Source organism: Vidua macroura, chromosome 5 (genome assembly GCF_024509145.1).
Source record: "Vidua macroura isolate BioBank_ID:100142 chromosome 5, ASM2450914v1, whole genome shotgun sequence".
Lineage (NCBI taxonomy): Eukaryota > Metazoa > Chordata > Aves > Passeriformes > Viduidae > Vidua > Vidua macroura.
This window is the reverse complement of record NC_071575.1, coordinates 72412559-72431700: the sequence shown is the minus strand read 5'-3', so window position 1 is coordinate 72431700 and position 19142 is coordinate 72412559. Positions and strand designations below refer to the sequence as shown.

The following is a 19142-nucleotide window of genomic DNA, read 5'->3' as shown; positions in this document are numbered from 1 at the left end:
TTGTTCCAGGCACAGCTGAGAGCCTTCATCCCCGAGATGCTGAAGTATTCCACGGGTCGTGGGAAGCCAGGCTGGGGCAAGGAGAGCTGCAAGCCCATCTGGTGGCCCGAGGACATTCCGTGGGCCAACGTCCGCAGCGACGTCCGCACGGAGGAACAGAAGCAGCGGGTGGGTGTCTCCCTGTCTGCCTCCAAAAGGAGCACAGGGGGCTGCAGGCTGCATTTTGGCAGTGGTTTTTGCCTTGAGGGACAGAAGAAAGGGTCTGTGTCATGGCCTCCTGAAGGAGGGAAGGGATGCTGTCCTGTTCAGAGCAGCAGGGAGCTTTGTGCTTCAAGGAAGGAGTCATGGATGTGCAGTGGGGCCAGGGAAAATGAGATAACCGGGTGAAAAAGTAAAGTTTCTACCGAGCTGTCACAAAGATAATGAAAGGAAGGCACCGTGGTGTGGAGGCAGCAGGACCTGTGCAGGCTGGTTCGGGGCTGGAAATGGTGCTGTGGCAGCATTTTGGTGCTTTCCCAAATCACCGTGGTTTTCTGCTTGGAGTCACAGAATGGTTGGGGTTGCAAGGGCCCTTTTAAAGATCTTCTCATCCAAGCCCTGCACTGAGCAGGGACCTCTTCACTGGATCAGGTGGCTCTCCAGGGTGATTCCTTGGGGCGAGGAGGGGATGAGCAGAGGGAGATTAAATATTGGGGTTGTTCGTTTGCGAATTGCTGCCCAGTGAGCAAACCCCAGTGAAGACACACGTGCAAATCCCAGCGCTGAGCTGGCTCAGAACACTCCCCTGGCCTCACCATCCCCTGTTCCTTCCTGCTGGAAGGTGTCCTGGACCCAGGCCCTGCGGACCATCGTGAAGAACTGCTACAAGCAGCACGGGCGCGAGGACCTGCTCTACGCCTTCGAGGACCAGCAGACCCCGCAGACCACGACCACGCACAGCATCGCCCACCTGGTGCCCTCCCAGACCGTGGTACAAACCTTCAGCAACCCCGACGGCACCGTGTCCCTCATCCAGGTGAGAGCAACCCCCTGGCTGTTCCATTTCCAGCACCTCAGGCGGGCGGTTTAAGGAAACTCAGCAGCTAAACTTCTCCTTCAGGGATTTTGCCTTTTGTCGTGTCTTACCCCACGACAAAGATCCATCCTCATCCTCTCTCTTCCCGACTCCCACCCCTTGTTCTCCAGTGCAAGGATTTCTGTGATGTGGTCAAAAAAAAAATCAGGGATTTGACCCGAGTTTAGTGAACCTGCTTGCAACAAATCCAGTCCCTGGTGCCACCACACAACACCTGTGGTGGCAATGGGAGGAGAGGTGGTGGAACTGCCTTCCTTTAATGGTATGGAATGTAGTTTAATTAGCTACATTTCAGGTATTTCATATATTATATCTTATATATATATGAAATATATATAATATATATATATGAATGAAACAACATATATATTATATATATATAATATATATAATATATATAATATATATAATATATATAATATATATATTATATATATTATATATATTATATATATATATATGTATTTTATATATATATGAAATACCTGAAATGTAAATATATGTATTTTTATATATATATATAAATATCTCAGGTATTTCTGTGCCCCAGGTCTTCATCTGACCCCTGAAGTGTATTGTCTTTATTACAAACACCAAATACATATATATAAAAATATAGATATATATTTTATATCTATATAAAATATAGATATCTATATATAGGTCAGGTGTTTCTGTGCCCCAGGTTTTCCTCTGACACCTGAAGTGTATTACATTTATCACAAACACCAAATACATATTTGTCCTCATGGAATAAGGATTCCTCTCACACTGTTCTTAGCTCAGTGCTGCTGCTGTTGTTCCCTGTGTGGGAAGGCAGATTCTGGCAGCTCGGGATGTCAAAAAAAATCAGGTTTTCTCTTGAAACTTCCCACAAACTCCTTGTGGGAGTGAGAATTGAATCTCAGTTTCCCCTGTGCCTCCAAACCACCACTGGTGGTGGTTCCTAGCCAGGCCCAGCACTTTGTGCCTCTCGAGCATCACATTTTTAGTGAAGTCTCAGACAGACTTTTCTGATATAATGCAGATAAAAGCTGAGTGTATGAGTAGGGTATTTTTTCCCAAATGAAGCTTTTCAGTGGCTGTTAGGGTTTTCTGTTCCCCACCCAGGCCCAGCAGACTTGCCAGGCTGGTTCTCTTTGCTCACCTGTCCATACAATCTCCCTTTGACTGGTGTCCTTTCAGGTGCTGGACACCTGAGATCCCATTGACTTCCTGGCATTTATATTTCATTCTCTTCAGAGACAAAGCTGCCCATCTCCCTGCCTTTGTCCTTTCCCAGCTGTTAAATGGGGAAAAGATCATTTCCAAAGGGGTATTGAGGAGGAGCTGATGTTTGCCAAGGTGCCTGGAGATGGGACCCAGGGAATGGGGAGCAAGGAGGGTGTGCAGGGAATTCTGAGGCAGTGCTGGGTGGGTGGGAGAAGGGAGCTGGCTCCACCATGCTCCTACAGCTGCTCTTCCTGAGGCTGGGAGACTGCTGAGGCCTTCGTGGACATAGGGACAGCACGAGGGATGTGCAAAACTTGGTTCCAGTCTGGAAGCTGCCATGGATTAACACAGCTCCAGCTTGGGATTTCCTCCCGCTTGGGGACAGCTCCGTGTTTTCTGTGAGCTCTGCAATTACAATTAGTCACAGAATCATGGAATTTGAGGGGGTTGGAATGGACCTTAAAGATCCTCTCATTGCCATGGGCAGGGACAGCTTCCACCATCCCAGCTTGCTCCAAGCCCTGTCCAGCCTGGCCTTGGACACTTCCAGGGATGGGACATCCACAACCTCCCTGCACCACCCTCACAGTAAATCCTTTCTTTTTCCAATCTGGCAGCACGTGAGACCCCACCCCACACACTTTGCCTGAGTGCTGTGGACACTTCCTGCAGTAACAGATGCATTGTCTTGTCCTCCACAGGTTGGCACGGGTGCCACGGTGGCCACGCTGGCCGACGCCTCCGAGCTGCCCACCACGGTCACCGTGGCGCAAGTCAATTACTCCGCGGTGGCCGACGGAGAGGTGAGGAGCTGCCTCGGCTTCCCGGGCACCTGAACTGGCAGAAACATCTCGGGGCTCGGGGCAAGCAGCCAGCCTGCAGGGATAAGGGCTGGCACGGAGCAGGAGGCTGTGGCTGGGTGCAGAGAGGGGTGAATTGGAATTGCGGCTCAGGACTCGGCAAACACGATTTTATATGCATATCAATTAAAAAAAATATGTATTTCATATATATATATATATATATATATATATATATGAAATACATATATATATATAATTATATGTTATATATTAATTATACAATATATATATTATATAATATATATCAATTATAAAATTATAGATATAATAGATATAATATATATAATACATATAATATATATAATACATATAATATATATAATATATTATATATATTATATATATCAATTATATAATATATATCAATTATAAAATTATATGTTATATTATATATATATTATCTATCACATCATATCATATCATATCATATCATATATCATATCATATCATATCATATTATATCATATTATATCATATCATATTATATATTACTTATATACATAATTTATATAATGGTAGATATATATATAATTGTGTACATGTGTCATTTTAGCTCAGGACTCGGCAAACACTATTTTATATGCATATAAATTTAAAAAAATATATAATATATTTCATATATATAATACATAAAAATTATATATTATATATATTATCTATCATATCATATCATATCATATCATATATTACTTATATACATAATTGATATAATGGTAGATATATATATAATTGTGTACACGTGTAATTTTAGCTCAAGACTCGGCAAACACTATTTTATATACATATAAATGTAAAAAATATATATTTCATATATATCATATATAAAAATTATATATTATATATATTATCTATCACATCATAGCATATCATATCATATTATATATTACTTATATACATAATTGATATAATGGTAGATATATATATAAAATTGTGTACATGTGTAATTTTATCTCAGGACTCGGCAAACACTATTTTATATGCATATAAATTAAAAAATATATAATATATACAATACATATTATATTATATTACATTACATTACATTACATTATATTACATTATATTACATTATATATTAGTTATATACATAATAGATACAATGCTATATATATATAATTGTGTACATGTGTAATTTCAGCTCAGGACTCTGCAAACACAATTATATATATAAAATATATGGCATAAAATATAATATGTATAATATTCTATATTATATTATATTATATTATATTATATTATATTATATTATATTATATTATATTATATTATATATGTAATATAATATTATATATATAATTGTGTATAAGTATATATATAATTGTGTCCATGTATAATTTTGGCTCTGGACTATGGAAACACAATTGTATATATATATATAATATTCTATTATATATAATAGAATATAATATATATAAAACTATATATTATATATAGTTATATATATACAATTATATTTGTTATATATAATATTATATATATAATATTTTATTTATAGATATATGTATAAAATTGCATTTGCAGGATCCTGAGCCGAAATAACAATTCAGCACTTTCTATATAAAAAATATAAATTACATTATAGTATAAATTATATTATATACATACACACACACACATATATATAAATATATGTATATATTTATATATAAATATATATTTATATAAATATATAAAAATAAATAAATATATACATACACACACACACACACACACATATATATATATATATATATATATATATATATATATATATATATATATATATATATATGTATCATTCCACAATTATGGTGGAAATCTTAGGTCAGAATTTTGTTGCTATTTTTTTATATATACCTCCTATAGAGTATTTATTTAGGGGTGGTTTTTTGGCATTTCCATGCCTAAATCTGAACGCTCAAGCTTGCAAACATTTATTTTCCCCTTTTTTAAAAATCAAATCGTACATTAAATAATATAATTCTTTCTCTGGGTTTAAGAAACAGCCCGTTAAAATTATAGAGATTTTTTTTTTTATTATTTTTTGCCGTCTTGGCTTCAAACCCCACCTTTAAATGAGGCTGTGGGTCCCTTTCTGTCCCTTGCTGTCCCTTTGTGTCCCCGTGCTCTGCCCAGCGAGAGGTGGCAGCACAGAACAGCTTTGCTGCCCACAAACCCTGCTCCCATCTCAGAGCTGACTGGAGCAGCCTGGAGTGACCTTGAAGCACTTTGCAGCTGCTTTGGGGTTTTCAAGAGCCAGTTTTGTCTCCTGAGGGCTGCAGGAAACCTTTCAAAGGCACAAATAAGGCTGAGTGGGGCTCACCTGGGTTAGTGGAAGGTGTCCCTGCCCTGGATCTGGGTGGGTTTCAGCTCCTTTTACACCCTCTCAGCTGTAGAATCTCAGCAGCTCAACCTTTCTGGAGTCAGTCCCAGCTTTTTTTTCCTTCTTTCCTTACCTCATCCCTGTTCTGGAACTCCTTGGGCACCTTTGCAGGGCATCACTGGGATCTCCCTTCCCTCCCAGAATTTCAGGTTCTCCCTCCCTCCCTCTCCATCCTGTGTTGGAATTAACCTTTGCCCAAAGAACAAAACTTCCTCGTGCAAAATTTTACCTTGAGCCTCAAATCACCTCTGCTTTTATGGATTTTTTAACCGTCTCCATCCCAACTAATTGAGGTGGTTTTTTTTCATCACCACCTAACAGCATTTCTATTTGTGTCTCAGAAGTTGGGGAGTGTCCTAAAAAATGTTTCTGTCTAAAAAATGGATTTTTTTTAACCATCTCCATCCCAACTAATTGAGGTGGTTTTTTTTCATCACCACCTAACAGCATTTCTATTTGTGTCTCAGAAGCTGGGGAGTGTCCTAAAAAGTGTTTCTGGGGATGGGAGGTGGAGGGAGATCTCCACCTGGCAAAGCAGCCAGTAGGATTTGTCAGCAGATCCTCTGCTTTTTTGGTCCAAAGTATGTTTTTAGTTCCCATCCTGGTGGATTTTGTGACCATATAATCATTATCTCACCAGTTGTGAAGCTCCACATGAAAATATGGGGGAAAATGAGCAACAGGGTGAACTTTAGGTAATAGGAAAATTACCTGTGGGAATGTCTGGAATTTTAAATACCTGGGATAAATGAACATTTTCAGCCAGCAGCATCTTTTATGAAGCAATATGGCTCAATCCCATCCAAGGTCACAGGTGCTGTCCAAAGAAATCCTGCATGGGAACACGGACCAATCCCCAAAATGTGCAAATAGAAACAGGGAGGAAAACACCGCTCATTTCCCTGAGGGATGTGATCTGTGCTGGGCCTCCAGCACTGCAGAAACACAGAATTCCAGCATAGCTGGGGCTGGGAGGGACCTTGGAATAATCCAGTCCAAGTTGGGGCCACCCAGAGCAGGTGACACAGGGACACGTCCAGGTGGCTTTGGGATGTCTCATCAATTAATGTTTTAATTGATGGCCATTAAACACAGCTAATTAATGAACACCCCAGGCTGGCAGGCAGCGATCCAGGTACAACAAAAACTACACTGCCCAGTTTTGTTGAGGATTTGGCAGGACAAGAGGGATTTGGAAGGGCTGGGAGCACAAAGCCTGTGAGGAACTGAGCTGGGGGTGCTCAGCCTGGAGAAAAGGAGACTCAGGGCTGGCCTCAGCTCTCTCCACAGCTCCTGAAAGGTGCCTGTGCTCAGCTGGGCTTGGGCTCTGTCTCCAGGCAGCACTGACAGAGCCAGAGCACACAGGGTCAAGCTGAGCCAAGGGAAATTCAGGTTGGATATCAGGAAAAAGCTTTTCCAGAAAGGTGATAAAGTTCTGGAATGGCTGCCCGGGGAGGTGGTGGGGTCACCACCCCTGGATGTGTTTAAAAAGCCTGGATGTGGCACTGGGTGCCAGGGTCTGCCTGAGCTGTTGGGCTGGGCTGGGCTCGATGCTCTTGGAGGTCTCTCCCAACCCAGGGATTCTGGGAATTCTGGTTTTTGAGGACTTTTCTGGCTCTTTATGCACTGGGAGCCTCATGGCTGACGGAGGGCTGCAGTGTGCAGCCACATCCTCAGCCGGATCCCAACCTCCCTCCCTTTTTTTCCCCGCTCTCAGAGCCGGACACCTGCAGCGCTCTGCGCAAACCGATCCATTTTTCTTTCTGGGAAGCAGGCGGCCCTGGAGGGGGTGATCCCGATATCCCAATCCTACAGCCTCTCCCTGTGTTCCCCTGGCAGGTGGAGCAGAACTGGGCGACGCTACAGGGCGGGGAGATGACCATCCAGACGACGCAGGCCTCCGAGGCCACGCAGGCGGTGGCCTCGCTAGCGGAGGCGGCGGTGGCGGCGTCGCAGGAGATGCAGCAGGGAGCCACTGTCACCATGGCACTCAACAGGTACCTGGAGAGGGCACAGCTGGGCACAACCTGAGCCTGGCATCTCCTGCCTGGCTTTCCTTCTGTTAGGGCAGAGTTCACCCTGTACAGTCCTGGGAGAGGCTTTTCCTCAGCGGATTCCTGCGGCAGGTGGCGTGTGCAGGACAGCTCCTGTTTCCTGCTCTGTTCAGAATCAGAATCTCCTCCACAGGTTTTGGGGTTTTTTTCCCTCCAGTCTTTCTGAAGAAGAAGCTGAAGGCGCTCCAGTGGTTATTAGGTTATTAGGGTTTTTGGGTTTATTAGGGTTTTATTAGGTTATTAGGGTTATTAGGGTTTTTGGCTGCACTCAGGTTAGCAAGATGTGAGGTGTAGCTCCACAGGTCCATCCAGCAGGACAAAATATCTTTGCTCAGCCTCTTCTGAGCTGCTTAAACTCATCCTGCTGTTCCTAAAACCTGGAAATGGCTCTGGCACTCCCTGAGGGATAGGAAACCACAGCACAGCAGTGAAGGAGGTTTCTCACTGCTGAGGTGTGGACAAGAATTTCCCTCATCCAAACCAGGATCCTGGTTAGAGGCTGTAGGCTGAGCAGCCAGGGGATGGGACAGGGCACCAGACCACGCTGCTGGTAGCTGGAATAAAGCTCCAAGACCTTGCTCCATCCAGAAATTGCTGAAGGAATCACTTTGACCCCAGTTTGCTCCCAAATCTCTGTTGGGATTGAATCCCAAACACACCTAGAACTGTTTATGCTCTTTATGATGCAGACTTGGGTCCTTCAGATATTTCTTATCTGCTACATGAGGTTGGTCAAATAGGCTTGTTTTACTAAATAGTTTCCCTGTAAAATTCACCCTGAGTGGATGCAGTAGGAAATGTTTGGCATGTAAGTAGGAAATGAGGGAAGATAAGAAAAAATATGAGGAAATAGTTGGAAAATATTTGAGTCAATTGATCAAGCAGAGAATGAACAGAGGGAGAGCATCCATGGGGAAGCTAAAGGAAATCCCTCTTTTTTTTTTTTTCTTTTTTTTTTTTGCTTAATTCAGGTAGGAATTGGTAGGAAATTTGACTTCAGGAATGTTTTACCACTGCTGAGCAGATATTGTCAAAGTTGAATATTAGGAATTACAGGGAAAGACGTTAAGGGCAAGCCAGAATTAGGAATAACTGATGGTGCATTCACCTCTTGGACAGTGTGGGAAGTGCTCAACGCTCAAATAGAAAAGAGTGATCAAACCCCAGGAATGATCCATGCCACAGTGGGCTGTGGGAAGGAGATCACTGGAAATGTGTGAAACCATGAGGAAAACAAAAAAGGAAACGTTTTATTTTCTGTTTCTCACAATATCAGACTAAAGGGCCGCCCAGCCAGGAGTTTTTGAAGCACCATAATGCAATTTTTCCTTCTAATTAAATGTGGAACTCCGCTCCAGGATACTGGAGAAGCAAAAAGTATAGATGGGATTCAGAGGGGATTAGAGACAGTTCAGAGCTGATGGTCCAGATGCAGTCTCTGGGAAGCTGGGAGGGTGTAGAAAGGGAAGGATTGGGCACATCCCTTCCTAAATATCTGGCACTGCAGTTCTCACAGCAGGGCTGCTGTGAGACAGCACAGGACAGCTTTGCTGGCCACAAACCCTGTCCCCACCTCAGACCCTGACTGAAACAGCCTGGGGTGACCTTGTGTGGGAAATGAATTTGTTCTTAAAGTTGGACAGAAGGCTCACATAGTGTGTATTTGTATGTAAACTTTGAGATAAGAAATGCTGACTTAGAAATGCCCTGGAACAGGATGAACACTGTTAAGAGAGAAATGGAATTAAAAACAAGTTTTAACGGATGGTTTTGTAAATAAGACTAGGTATTTTAGGAAAATATAACTATGAAAAGTGTATTGTTGTAAGATTTGTGAGAAGTAATTTTAGATTATGTAATTTAAATGTAATTTAGCTTTAAAGCATTTACAGCATAGTGTAGTAAATACTGATAGGCTAAGAAATGCTTATAATGTATTATAATTAAGAAATAGTTAGCTTCTGATTGTAATAGTGTGAATTATAACATCTGTATTGGCTCACCTGCAAAACCACCCCATATATATAATATATATAATATAATATATATATTATATTATATTATATTATATATATTATATATTATATATTTTATATATATTTTATATATTATATATATAATATTATATATTATATATAATAATATCGAAAATATATATCATTATAGATTATGTAATATATTTTTATATATATGTAATTATTATTATTATATATAATAGATATATATAATTATAGCACCTGTATTATCTCACCACAAAACCACCCCATTTCTGGGCCAAAAAAAGGCTTAATCCAACAACCTTGAAGCACTTTGCAGCTGCTTTGGGGTTTTCAAGAGCCAGTTTTGTCTCCTGAGGGCTGCAGGAAACCTTTCAAAGGCACAAATAAGGCTGAGTGGGGCTCACCTGGGTTAGTGGAAGGTGTCCCTGCCCTGGATCTGGGTGGGTTTCAGCTCCTTTTACACCCTCTCAGCTGTACAATCTCAGCAGCTCAACCTTTCTGGAGTCAGTCCCAGCTTTTTTTTCCTTCTTTCCTTACCCCATCCCTGTTCTGGAACTCCTTGGGCACCTTTGTAGGGCTTTTGGGCCTGGCCTCATTTGTGTGAAGAAATTTAACAGCACTCTGCTGGAAAATAATGAATGATGCTCATTAAAAAGAATTATTAAGCCACTGGGCAGGGGAGGAGTTGAAGGCAGAGCTGGTGATGTTAGGCGAGGTGAAAGGGCAGAACCAGTGGTGAAGGGAGAGCTCTGAAATCTGCAGAGCCCCAGGATGTGCCAGTGCCAAAAGTCTGGTACCTGAATGCAGAGGCAGGAAGGAGCCACGTGGAATAACTGCTTGGATTGTCCCAAAGTTTTATCCGAGTCCCAGGTGAAAGGGAGAACACAGGGCTGTTCTGAGAGACCTGAAAAAACCCACCAGAAGCAGCTCCTTCCCATCCATTCCTCCTCCAGTGCTGATTTCCTGCTGTGCATCACTTCATCCAGGCCAGATACAAATCCCTGTGCTCCGGGCTGCTCTCTTGGCGTGTGTTTGCTGGTTAAGATGGAGTTATTTGTTCCTCTGGTGCTCCTAACCCTTCTCTCCCCTCTGCACGCCCGCAGTGAAGCCGCTGCCCACGCCGTAGCCACGCTGGCCGAGGCCACCCTTCAAGGAGGGGGACAGATTGTCCTGTCTGGGGAAACTGCAGCAGCGGTCGGGGCGCTCACCGGAGTCCAGGATGCCAATGGTAAGGCCTCTGCAAAGGTTTTCTTTTGGCTTTTTTTAAAAATTTATTTATATTTATATTTATATTTATATTTATATTTATATTTATATTTATTTTTTTTATTTATTTATATCATAAAAACGGCCTTTTCCTCTCTTTTTATCGAAATGGCACGGTTTGGGTGGTAAAATACTCCTCCCTCACTCAAGGGGTCACTGACCAGTTGTGAGTTTTAATCTCAGGGTGGAATGGGAGCATTAACTCCTTGTTTGCTCCCCTGGTGCTGGTGGCTCTGATCTTTCCCTCCTCTGCCAGCTGGCTCTATATCCTTAGGGGTTTTTTTTTAGGGAAAACTGCTCTGTGATGTGTGTCTGTGTCCAGCACAGGAAGGGCCAGCCTTGATTAATTAACACAATTAGTTGGTGCCATAATAAACTCATCTCCAGAACTCTTACACCAACATTTTATTACTTATTTCCTGCCCTTCTCAAGGCTTTTTTTCTGTGCTTGGTGGCTGCTCCTGAGTCAGCCTCAAGTCATTTTCATCCTGCTTCATTTTCCATCTTCTCACCACAGTCAATCTCTTGATTCCAGGGATTCTCTGTAGCATTTCTCACCTGTTCATTTCTCACCTGCCTTCTGTCAAGTCTGGTGACTTTTGCAGCTCTTCAAACTAGAAACAAAACTGTAAATCTATAAAATCCAGTTCAAGAGATGAATGGAATATGAAAATGTGCCTCGTTGGGGCTCATCCACTGCCTCCCGTTGCCCTGTGCTTCTGCCTGACGCTGGAGGTGTTTAAGGAACACCTGGACGTGGCACTGGATGCCTTGGTGTTGGGTCACAGATTGGATCCAGTGATCCCAGAGGTCTTTTCCAGCCTGACTCTGGGATAATTTCCAAGCTCAGACTGGTTAATATGGAATTACCCAAAGAAACCCACTGGTTGGTTGGGTTAGGTGGAAGGAGGTGTGTCAAAATCAGCTGCAAAAGGGCACAAAGGGTGAAGTTGTAAAGAAACCTTGAGGGTGGGGCTGTTTGGACAGGAGTTGTCAAAGAGAGGCCAAGCACGTGTGGCTGGGTGACAGAACTGTCACCCAGAAAGCAGAAACCTGCTCAGCTGAGAGCTGCCTTCCATCAGAATCCTCATCCAGCCAGGAGCGCGCTCCGCGTGAAGCGTCGAGGTTTAGTTTGCAGCAGAGGAGGGAAGAGGAATTTGACTCGGAGCTGGTTTGGTTCCCTTGCTGTGGAGTCAGCCAGCCTGAAGAGGGAGCAGAAATGAAGGGAAATCCCTGTCCCCGGAGCTGGGAATGCATCTGGCACCGAGGGAGGAGCAGGATTGTGTTTATTGTGCCGGCAGCCTGGCGTGAGGGCGATAAGTGCTGTGTGTTTATCAGAGGCAGGATCTGACCCTGGATGCTCGAAACCAGCAACTAATCAGATTTGGAAAAGCAGATCCACACCCCTGGCTCCTTTTGCTCTGCTTCCAAAATGCTTTCACAGTCTGGATTCCTCTGGATGCTTCCCCTAAAACTCCCCTTCTCCACACCCTCCCTGAGTCACTCCACCTCACTCTCCCAGCATTGACATCATTTCAATACAGGCTGGGCTTTTTTTTTTTTTTTTTTCCCCTTTTTTTTTCTCTTTTTTTTTTTTTTTTTTTCCTAGCAGCCGAGTTGGAAATCAGATGGGATTTAGAGTGCATTAAGAGGAGAGACTGCAGCATTTTCCTGTGAGCACAACCTCGCCCACAGCCCCTCGCCTGGTTTCCACTCTCCTTCGATTTGCTCTAATCTCCGGTGGTATTAAGGGGAAGGGCTTTGGAGTCCTTGGAAGCTCCATGCTGTTGGTTCCTTACGTAACCAGCTAATATATCTCCCTCAGGGATGGAGGAGATGTTGGTATCCATTGCTGCTGTCTCTGTCTGGGGAGGGAGAGCAGATGGATTTCACTGCCGGCAGGATTTATCTCCGTAGCCGAGGTGGGAGTGGGAGCATCCTCCTGGACACCATTTGATGGATGCAGCAGGAAAAATCCACTCTGTGCCCTTCTGTCCAGAGGAGGTGGAATTGGGAGTGATTTGGGGAAAACAACTGCCAGAGCCAGAATGGTCCTCACCAGCAAATTCTCCCTACTCGCTGTTGCTTGCAAGGTCTTAATTTGCTGATATTCCCAATAAATGCTTCTCTCTGGGAATGCTCTGATCCTTCTGCAGGACTTTTCTGAGGGAAAAAACCTATCTGGAAGGATAGGATAGAAATTTTATCTCCATCTTCACTGATAAGGAAAAGGAGATAGTTGGACATTACCCCATCCCTGGCAGTGTCCAAGGCCAGGTTGGCCAGGTTTGGAACAACCTGGGATAGTGGAAGGTGTCCCCATGGCAGGAATGAGATGATCTTTAACTCATTTCCAACCCAAACCATTCCATAATTTCTATGAAAATGTCTGGAGGTCAGGCAAGGTGTTTCATTCCTGATTTTAGCCATGAAGTGTAATTACTCTCTTTTATTCTATTTTTTTTTTTTTTTTTTTTTTGGTTTATCTCTCACTGTGGCATTTTTCCCATCCCTTCTCTGGAATGATCTGAATAATAATAACAATACAAGACAACCGAGATGGCTAAAAAGAGGAGACCTCTGAATTTCCATGGAAATGTTGGAATCTAGGGCTGGATATCTTGCAGGGAGCCCAGGAACGTGGCTGCACTGCGAAAGGGCTGTGGATAATCTTGTGCTCTGTTCCATTCCCAGCTGAAGGAAACAAGATCTCCTGCTCCCATGCAGTGTCAAACCAGCTAAGTGCATTATGGTTTTCCTGCTCCTCAGGAGCATCTGCTCCGAGTGGGGATGCAGGAACTGGTGACCCCACACTTGGAGGCTCAGATGGTTTTGTTCCTAAGTGGTTGGTATTGAGCAGAGGAATATGGAGAGCAAGTGGAGGGGAGCGTGGCAGCAGCAGTCCCAGAAAATGCTGGGAAATGCTCTGCTGAGGAAACCTCTGTGCCCTGGAGCTGCTTTTGGAGTGAGAGGAGCTCGGTGAGCATTGGAAGGAGCCGTGCTGGAGCATCCTCCTCCTGCAGCCTTTTGTTTGCCATTGATCCGTGGGGCCCTGAGAGCTGCCAGGGCTTCCCGGCTGCATCCTGAAATATTGATGAGGCTCCGGGAGGGGCAGAGCAGCTCCCTGCCCAGGGAGGGTTTAACAGCCACGGGGCAGCACGAACCCGGGCTTGCTGTGGAAGGTGAGAGGAGTGGAACGCTCCAGCTCCAGCTGGGATTCAAACCAGGGCATGGAACGAGGCGCCGTGGGAAGAGTTGGGAAGGAAGAAGCTGTGGAGGATGTGGGATCGAGCCATAACCAGGGGATTAATTTCACAGATCGGAGCTTGGCCCAGCCAGAGATCCAATGGATCCTGCTTGTCCCCCCTTGGCTGCTCTTTTCCTGTCCCCAGAGCAGATTTTCCTGCTGGATCTCCTCCCCGTGCTGCTGGAGATGCTCCTGGGTGCACAAAGGGGGACACTGAGAGGATCCCACACCGAGTCCTGCCCTTCTCCATCCCAAAAATCCAATCCCTGCTCTCCATACAAGCGGAGGCGGCCGTGTCCAGGGCTGGGCTGAGCCAGGATCTGTGAGGAGCATTAGGGTCTGACGTGGGCAGGGGGGATTAGAGAGCTCCCTGCTTTCACAAGCCCCGGAAGGAGGCAGCAGCGCTGTTGGTTTTTGGGCTTCTTTTTTCTGCTTCTCTCAAGGCTGGGATCAAAGCTCTCGAGGTGATATTTTGTGTTCAGATTTAGGTGTTTATTATTTCTTATTTATATTACAAGTGGTGAGATCTACAGCATTCTACTAACAAGCTACAAAATGGCCCTCTATCTTCTTATATAAGGTCTTTTAAGGCTAAACTATCCAATTAAAAAATGACACCTAAATGATTTTCACTTTTAACTTAATAACTAATCACTCAAAGTCCGCAATGCTGACTTTTTTGTCTAATTACAAAATACTACTTAAACTTATGAAGAAGAAGGTGAAGAACAACTAGCCACTGCCCTAAAACTTCTATCTTGCCCCATATATATTGTTATATTTTAAAACCTTAAACTCTTAAGTTTTCCACCCTGTGATACCACACACTTCTAATCAAACTACACGCCTGTAATCTCAGTGCTATCAATCAATTTTGGAAGCTTTCTCCACTGCCTTGGGTCAAATATAGTATTTTCTTGTGGCTCTGTGCCCTTCAGCACAGAAAGTTTCAAATTCTCAGCATCCAGGACTCCAACATGCGTGGGATAAAGGAGCCTCAGCGGCGTTTGGGGTGACAGTGCCACACAGAACTGCTGCTCCAGGTGGTGATTTCCGTGTGGGAAGAGGTTTAAATGCTGGAAAAGCTTCGGTTCTGGGCGAGCTTCCCACACAAAGTCAACAGGTGGGAAGCTGTCCCCACCCTGGGCCGTGCAGATGGGAAATGGGAACGCTCCTCTGGCAGCTCCGGGCCTGGAGCTCTGTACCTGCCAGTCCCACCCAGCTGTTTGCAGAGGAAAACACATCCAGGAGGGAAAGGCAGGATTGGGATCCTGTTCCCTGTGCTGTGTGTGTCTCCCAGAGGGCAGGAACACAGATGGGAAAACCCAGGACAGGTTTGGGATCCCTTGCTTTGGGATTCCTCAGGATAGGGAGGTGCAACACGGAGCCACTGGGAGCTGGTGGCTTTTTCACATGAGAAAAATATTTATAAATTTCATGGGTGGGGGAGGTTTAGGGGCTGCAAATGGCACTTTTAAAAAAAGGAGTATTTTATGTTTTTCCTGTTGGATCTCCTTTTTAGGGAAGATGGAGCCAAATGAGTCGCTAGCAGCTTGGCAAAGTGCAGTTCAGCATGTTTGCATCCAGGAGGACAGGAAGGAAAGAGTGAAGCTTTTTGTAGGGTCTCCCTGGTGGGAACAGAATTTTTTTATGAAGGTTTACACTGAAACAGGTAGGATTTAATCCCAATCTGAAGGAAAGGTGAGGAAAATCCTTTTTCCAGGTGTGTTTCAGATGAGAGAGTAGAAGAGAAGCCAGAGGCAGCCAGCCAGGAGAGAAGAAGAGTGAATTCCTGGGTTTGCTGAGCAGCTCCAGGAGCAGGGAGAGGTGTTTCCTAGAGGACAGATTGCTGTGTATCAATGAATAATTATCAGCAATGGAGCTGTTGGGCTCTGAGTGAAATACCTTGGCATAAGCCTCAGTTGAAAGGAGTTTAATCTGTGTCGGGTTGGGGTCTCTTCTCCCAGGGAACAAGCGACAGGACCAGAGGAAAAGGCCTCAGATTGCATCAGGGAGGTTTAGGATATTAGGAAAAAAAAATCCTCACTGAAAGGCACTGAAATGCCTCTCCTGTCAGGCATTGGAACAGGGCAGGGGTGGAGTCCCCATCCCTGGGGGGATTTCAAAGCCCCGTGGATGTGGCACTTGGGGACATGGGGTCGGGCTGTGCTCCCAGGGAACAGGGACAGGAGGAGAGGAAACGGCCTCAGGCTGGGCCAGGGGAGCCTCAGGGTGGATTTTAGGGAAAATTCCTTCATGGAAAGGGCTGTGCAGCCCTGGCACAGGGGTGGAGTCCCCATCCCTGGGGGGATTTCAAAGCCCTGTGGATGTGGCACTTGGGGACGTGGGGCTGTGGTGGCCTCGGCAGTGCTGGGGGATGCTGGGACTCTGTCTGGGAAGTGTTTTCCCACCTTCATCATTCCATGATTCCAAGGACACTCACTCCCCTGCGTGTGCCCTGTAGAGAGGGGGTTCCTGACTGCATCCCGTGCCCTCCCCCATTCCCTGTTGTTGTTTTTTTTTAGTTTTTATCGAGATGGGGTAACACTAAGTGATCAGTATTAGAAGTAATAGGAGCATTGTGTGGCAAAAGCAAATAGGCTGAAAAACATTTACAAAGTATTGTACCCAAAAAACAGGTTAGCTTCTGATGGAATAGCGTTGAGTTTTACATCTCTTGTGCCTCACTATTCACCAAAACTGATAATAGACTAAAATCTCTTCAAACACCTCTCAGCTGCCCCATCTCTAGAAAAGCTGGGAAAAACCCAACACTTTTGTCAGCCTCTGGCTAAAATCTCTTCAAACACCTCTCAGTTGCCCCATCTCTAGAAAAGCTGGGAAAAACCCAACACTTTTGTCAGCCTCTGACTAAAATCTCTTCAAACACCTCTCAGTTGCCCCATCTCTAGAAAAGCTGGGAAAAACCAACACTTTTGTCAGCCTCTGACTAAAATCTCTTCAAACACCTCTCAGCTGCCCCATCTCTAGAAAAGCTGGGAAAAACCCAACACTTTTGTCAGCCTCTGGCTCTCTGCTGGGCGTGACCAGAAATTCCCTGTTGGCATTTTGGGGCACCAGCCACAGCTCCGATGCCAGCACAAGGAGAGGTAAAAACCATCCCCCGGCCCCTAAAGAGCTGCTCTTTGCCCGCCCTGGCGCACCTTGCCCCGCCCTTCGAAGCCAGCCCGTGGCGTTTGCGGGTCCTGGCTGCTCGCCGCCGCTAATCCCGCTGTCCCTGTGACGCGGGGCTGTCACGGCCACCGGCCGGCTTTGCTCTGACATCCTGGCCCTGCTGATGAGGCGGCTGCCGCTGACGATTAGGATTTGTCTGCCCACCAACCGCGGTTAAAAATAGTCCCTCCTGCCCCACATCCGGAGCTTCCCCCGGGTCCCGCTCCAGGTGCGGGGTGGAACCAGCCCCGCACATCCCAGCAGGGGCTGGACGTGGGTTCCTTTGGGCTTCCTTGATGGGAGCACGGAATGGTCATTTCTGGGGGCACTTTGGCCTTTTGGGGTAGAAAAACCTCATTTTATTGTCTTTATTTAGCCTTGAGAAGGCTCCAGGGGGACCTTACAGCAGCCCTCCGGTGTGGAATGGGGACTTAACAGGAGTGAGAGTTACAGGAATGGCTTCCCACTGTCAGAGGGCACGGTCAGATGGGATTTTGGGAAGGAATTCCAGGCTGGGAGGGTGGAGGAGGCCCTGGCACAGGTTGCCCAGAGGAGCTGTGGCTGCCCCTGGATCCCTGGAATGTCGAGGGCCAGGTTGGACAGGGCTTGGAGCAGCCTGGGACAGCGGGAGCTGTCCCTGCCATGGTTGGAGCTGGGTCTTTAAGGTCCCTTCCAGCCCAAACCATTCCGTGATTCTTGGGGATATTTTGATATGATGAGCACTTGGGATGTTCCAAGGCCTCTCTCCTCTTCACAAAGTGCCCGAGGAGCACCAGGAGTGGGTGGTTTTGTGCCCCTGTTCTGTACCCAAGTCTCACATGAAGTCTCCAGGCTGCTCTTTGAGAGCACAGAGGGAGGAGGCAGCGCCCTGGGGAGGCACCCAGGAGTGACTCAGCTCCTGATGTTGTCCCTAAAAGCCAGCAGCCATTCCTGCTCAGCATGTCCATGCCAGCGCTCCCAGCATCCCAACAGGGAGCCCCTTCCCTGGGGCAGGGAGCCACCTCTGAGGCCTTTCCTTGGACAGCTCCATCCCTTCCATCATTTCTCCCACTGCCTTTTCCTGGGGAGCTCCCACCCCCTAAATGAGCTGTGCCCTGTCTGGCCTTGTGTCCTGGCTTCTCCCTGACCTCACAGCGTGTCCAGCACCTCCCCTGCCCTCCCTGTTTCCCCTCCCCTGGTGAGTTTTGACATCCATTGCTGTGATCAGGCAGTTGAGCCTTACAGGCTCCCCAGCTGTCACAGCCCAGGCTGGCCTGGTTTAAGCACAGGCCATTTACCTTCCACGTGTCCTGAATTAGGGGAAATGGACAGGAGGGCTGGGTCTGTTTAAAAATTAAAGCTGATTACAGGGCATTAACATTACGTTTAAAGCAATAGACAGCAGCCCTCCTCTCTGTCTCAGCATAGTTGCAATATGTTCCCTTTTGTTCTGGGCTGCAAGAGGGAAGGGAGCAGGACTGCTAGTGACTCCAGGCTGGGCAGGATTTCTTCTTTAGCCATAAATTTTGAAAGAGGAGCTGCCTGTTGGCTGGTGCAAGAATTTAAAGCAGTTCCCATCTTTGCCGTGCTAATAGGAAGCTGAAGTTCTTTTGGCTGATCCTGAATTTTCCTTGGAAAATTCAGACGATCTGACTCTGTCTTCTGAGTTGTCGTGTTGGGAAGTTTCGTATTTGATGGATCCCAGATGGTTTTTGTTAAATCCCACAATTTGCATGGTGACTCTTCGTCCCAAAAGCAGGAATTAGTCAGTCTGGCTGGGAACACTCTGAATGTGATGCTTGACTGGGATTCCTTGTGGGTTTGGGTTGGATTTGAAGCCTGTTTGTTTGGTGGATTTGTATGGTATTTTCCCAGGCTTCAGCACCTTTATCTCACAGCCCCTCAGGAAT

General features: G+C 45.5%; 1 protein-coding gene across 3 annotated transcripts in view; it reads left to right on the top strand.

Annotated features, from left to right (window-relative positions):
* Positions 1 to 19142, top strand: part of NRF1 (nuclear respiratory factor 1) — a 60678-nt gene that overhangs the window by 26641 nt on the left and 14895 nt on the right. The window contains exons 6-11 of one of the 3 annotated variants that reach the window (XM_053978966.1): positions 10 to 168; positions 821 to 1015; positions 2989 to 3090; positions 7352 to 7509; positions 10670 to 10794; positions 15602 to 15751. In XM_053978966.1, the coding sequence (XP_053834941.1) occupies positions 10 to 168; positions 821 to 1015; positions 2989 to 3090; positions 7352 to 7509; positions 10670 to 10794; positions 15602 to 15751 (889 nt within the window). Of the gene's footprint in view, positions 1 to 9; positions 169 to 820; positions 1016 to 2988; positions 3091 to 7351; positions 7510 to 10669; positions 10795 to 12657; positions 12880 to 15601; positions 15752 to 19142 lie in introns of those variants that run through there. The other 2 variants (XM_053978968.1, XM_053978967.1) reach the window with 2 other exon arrangements.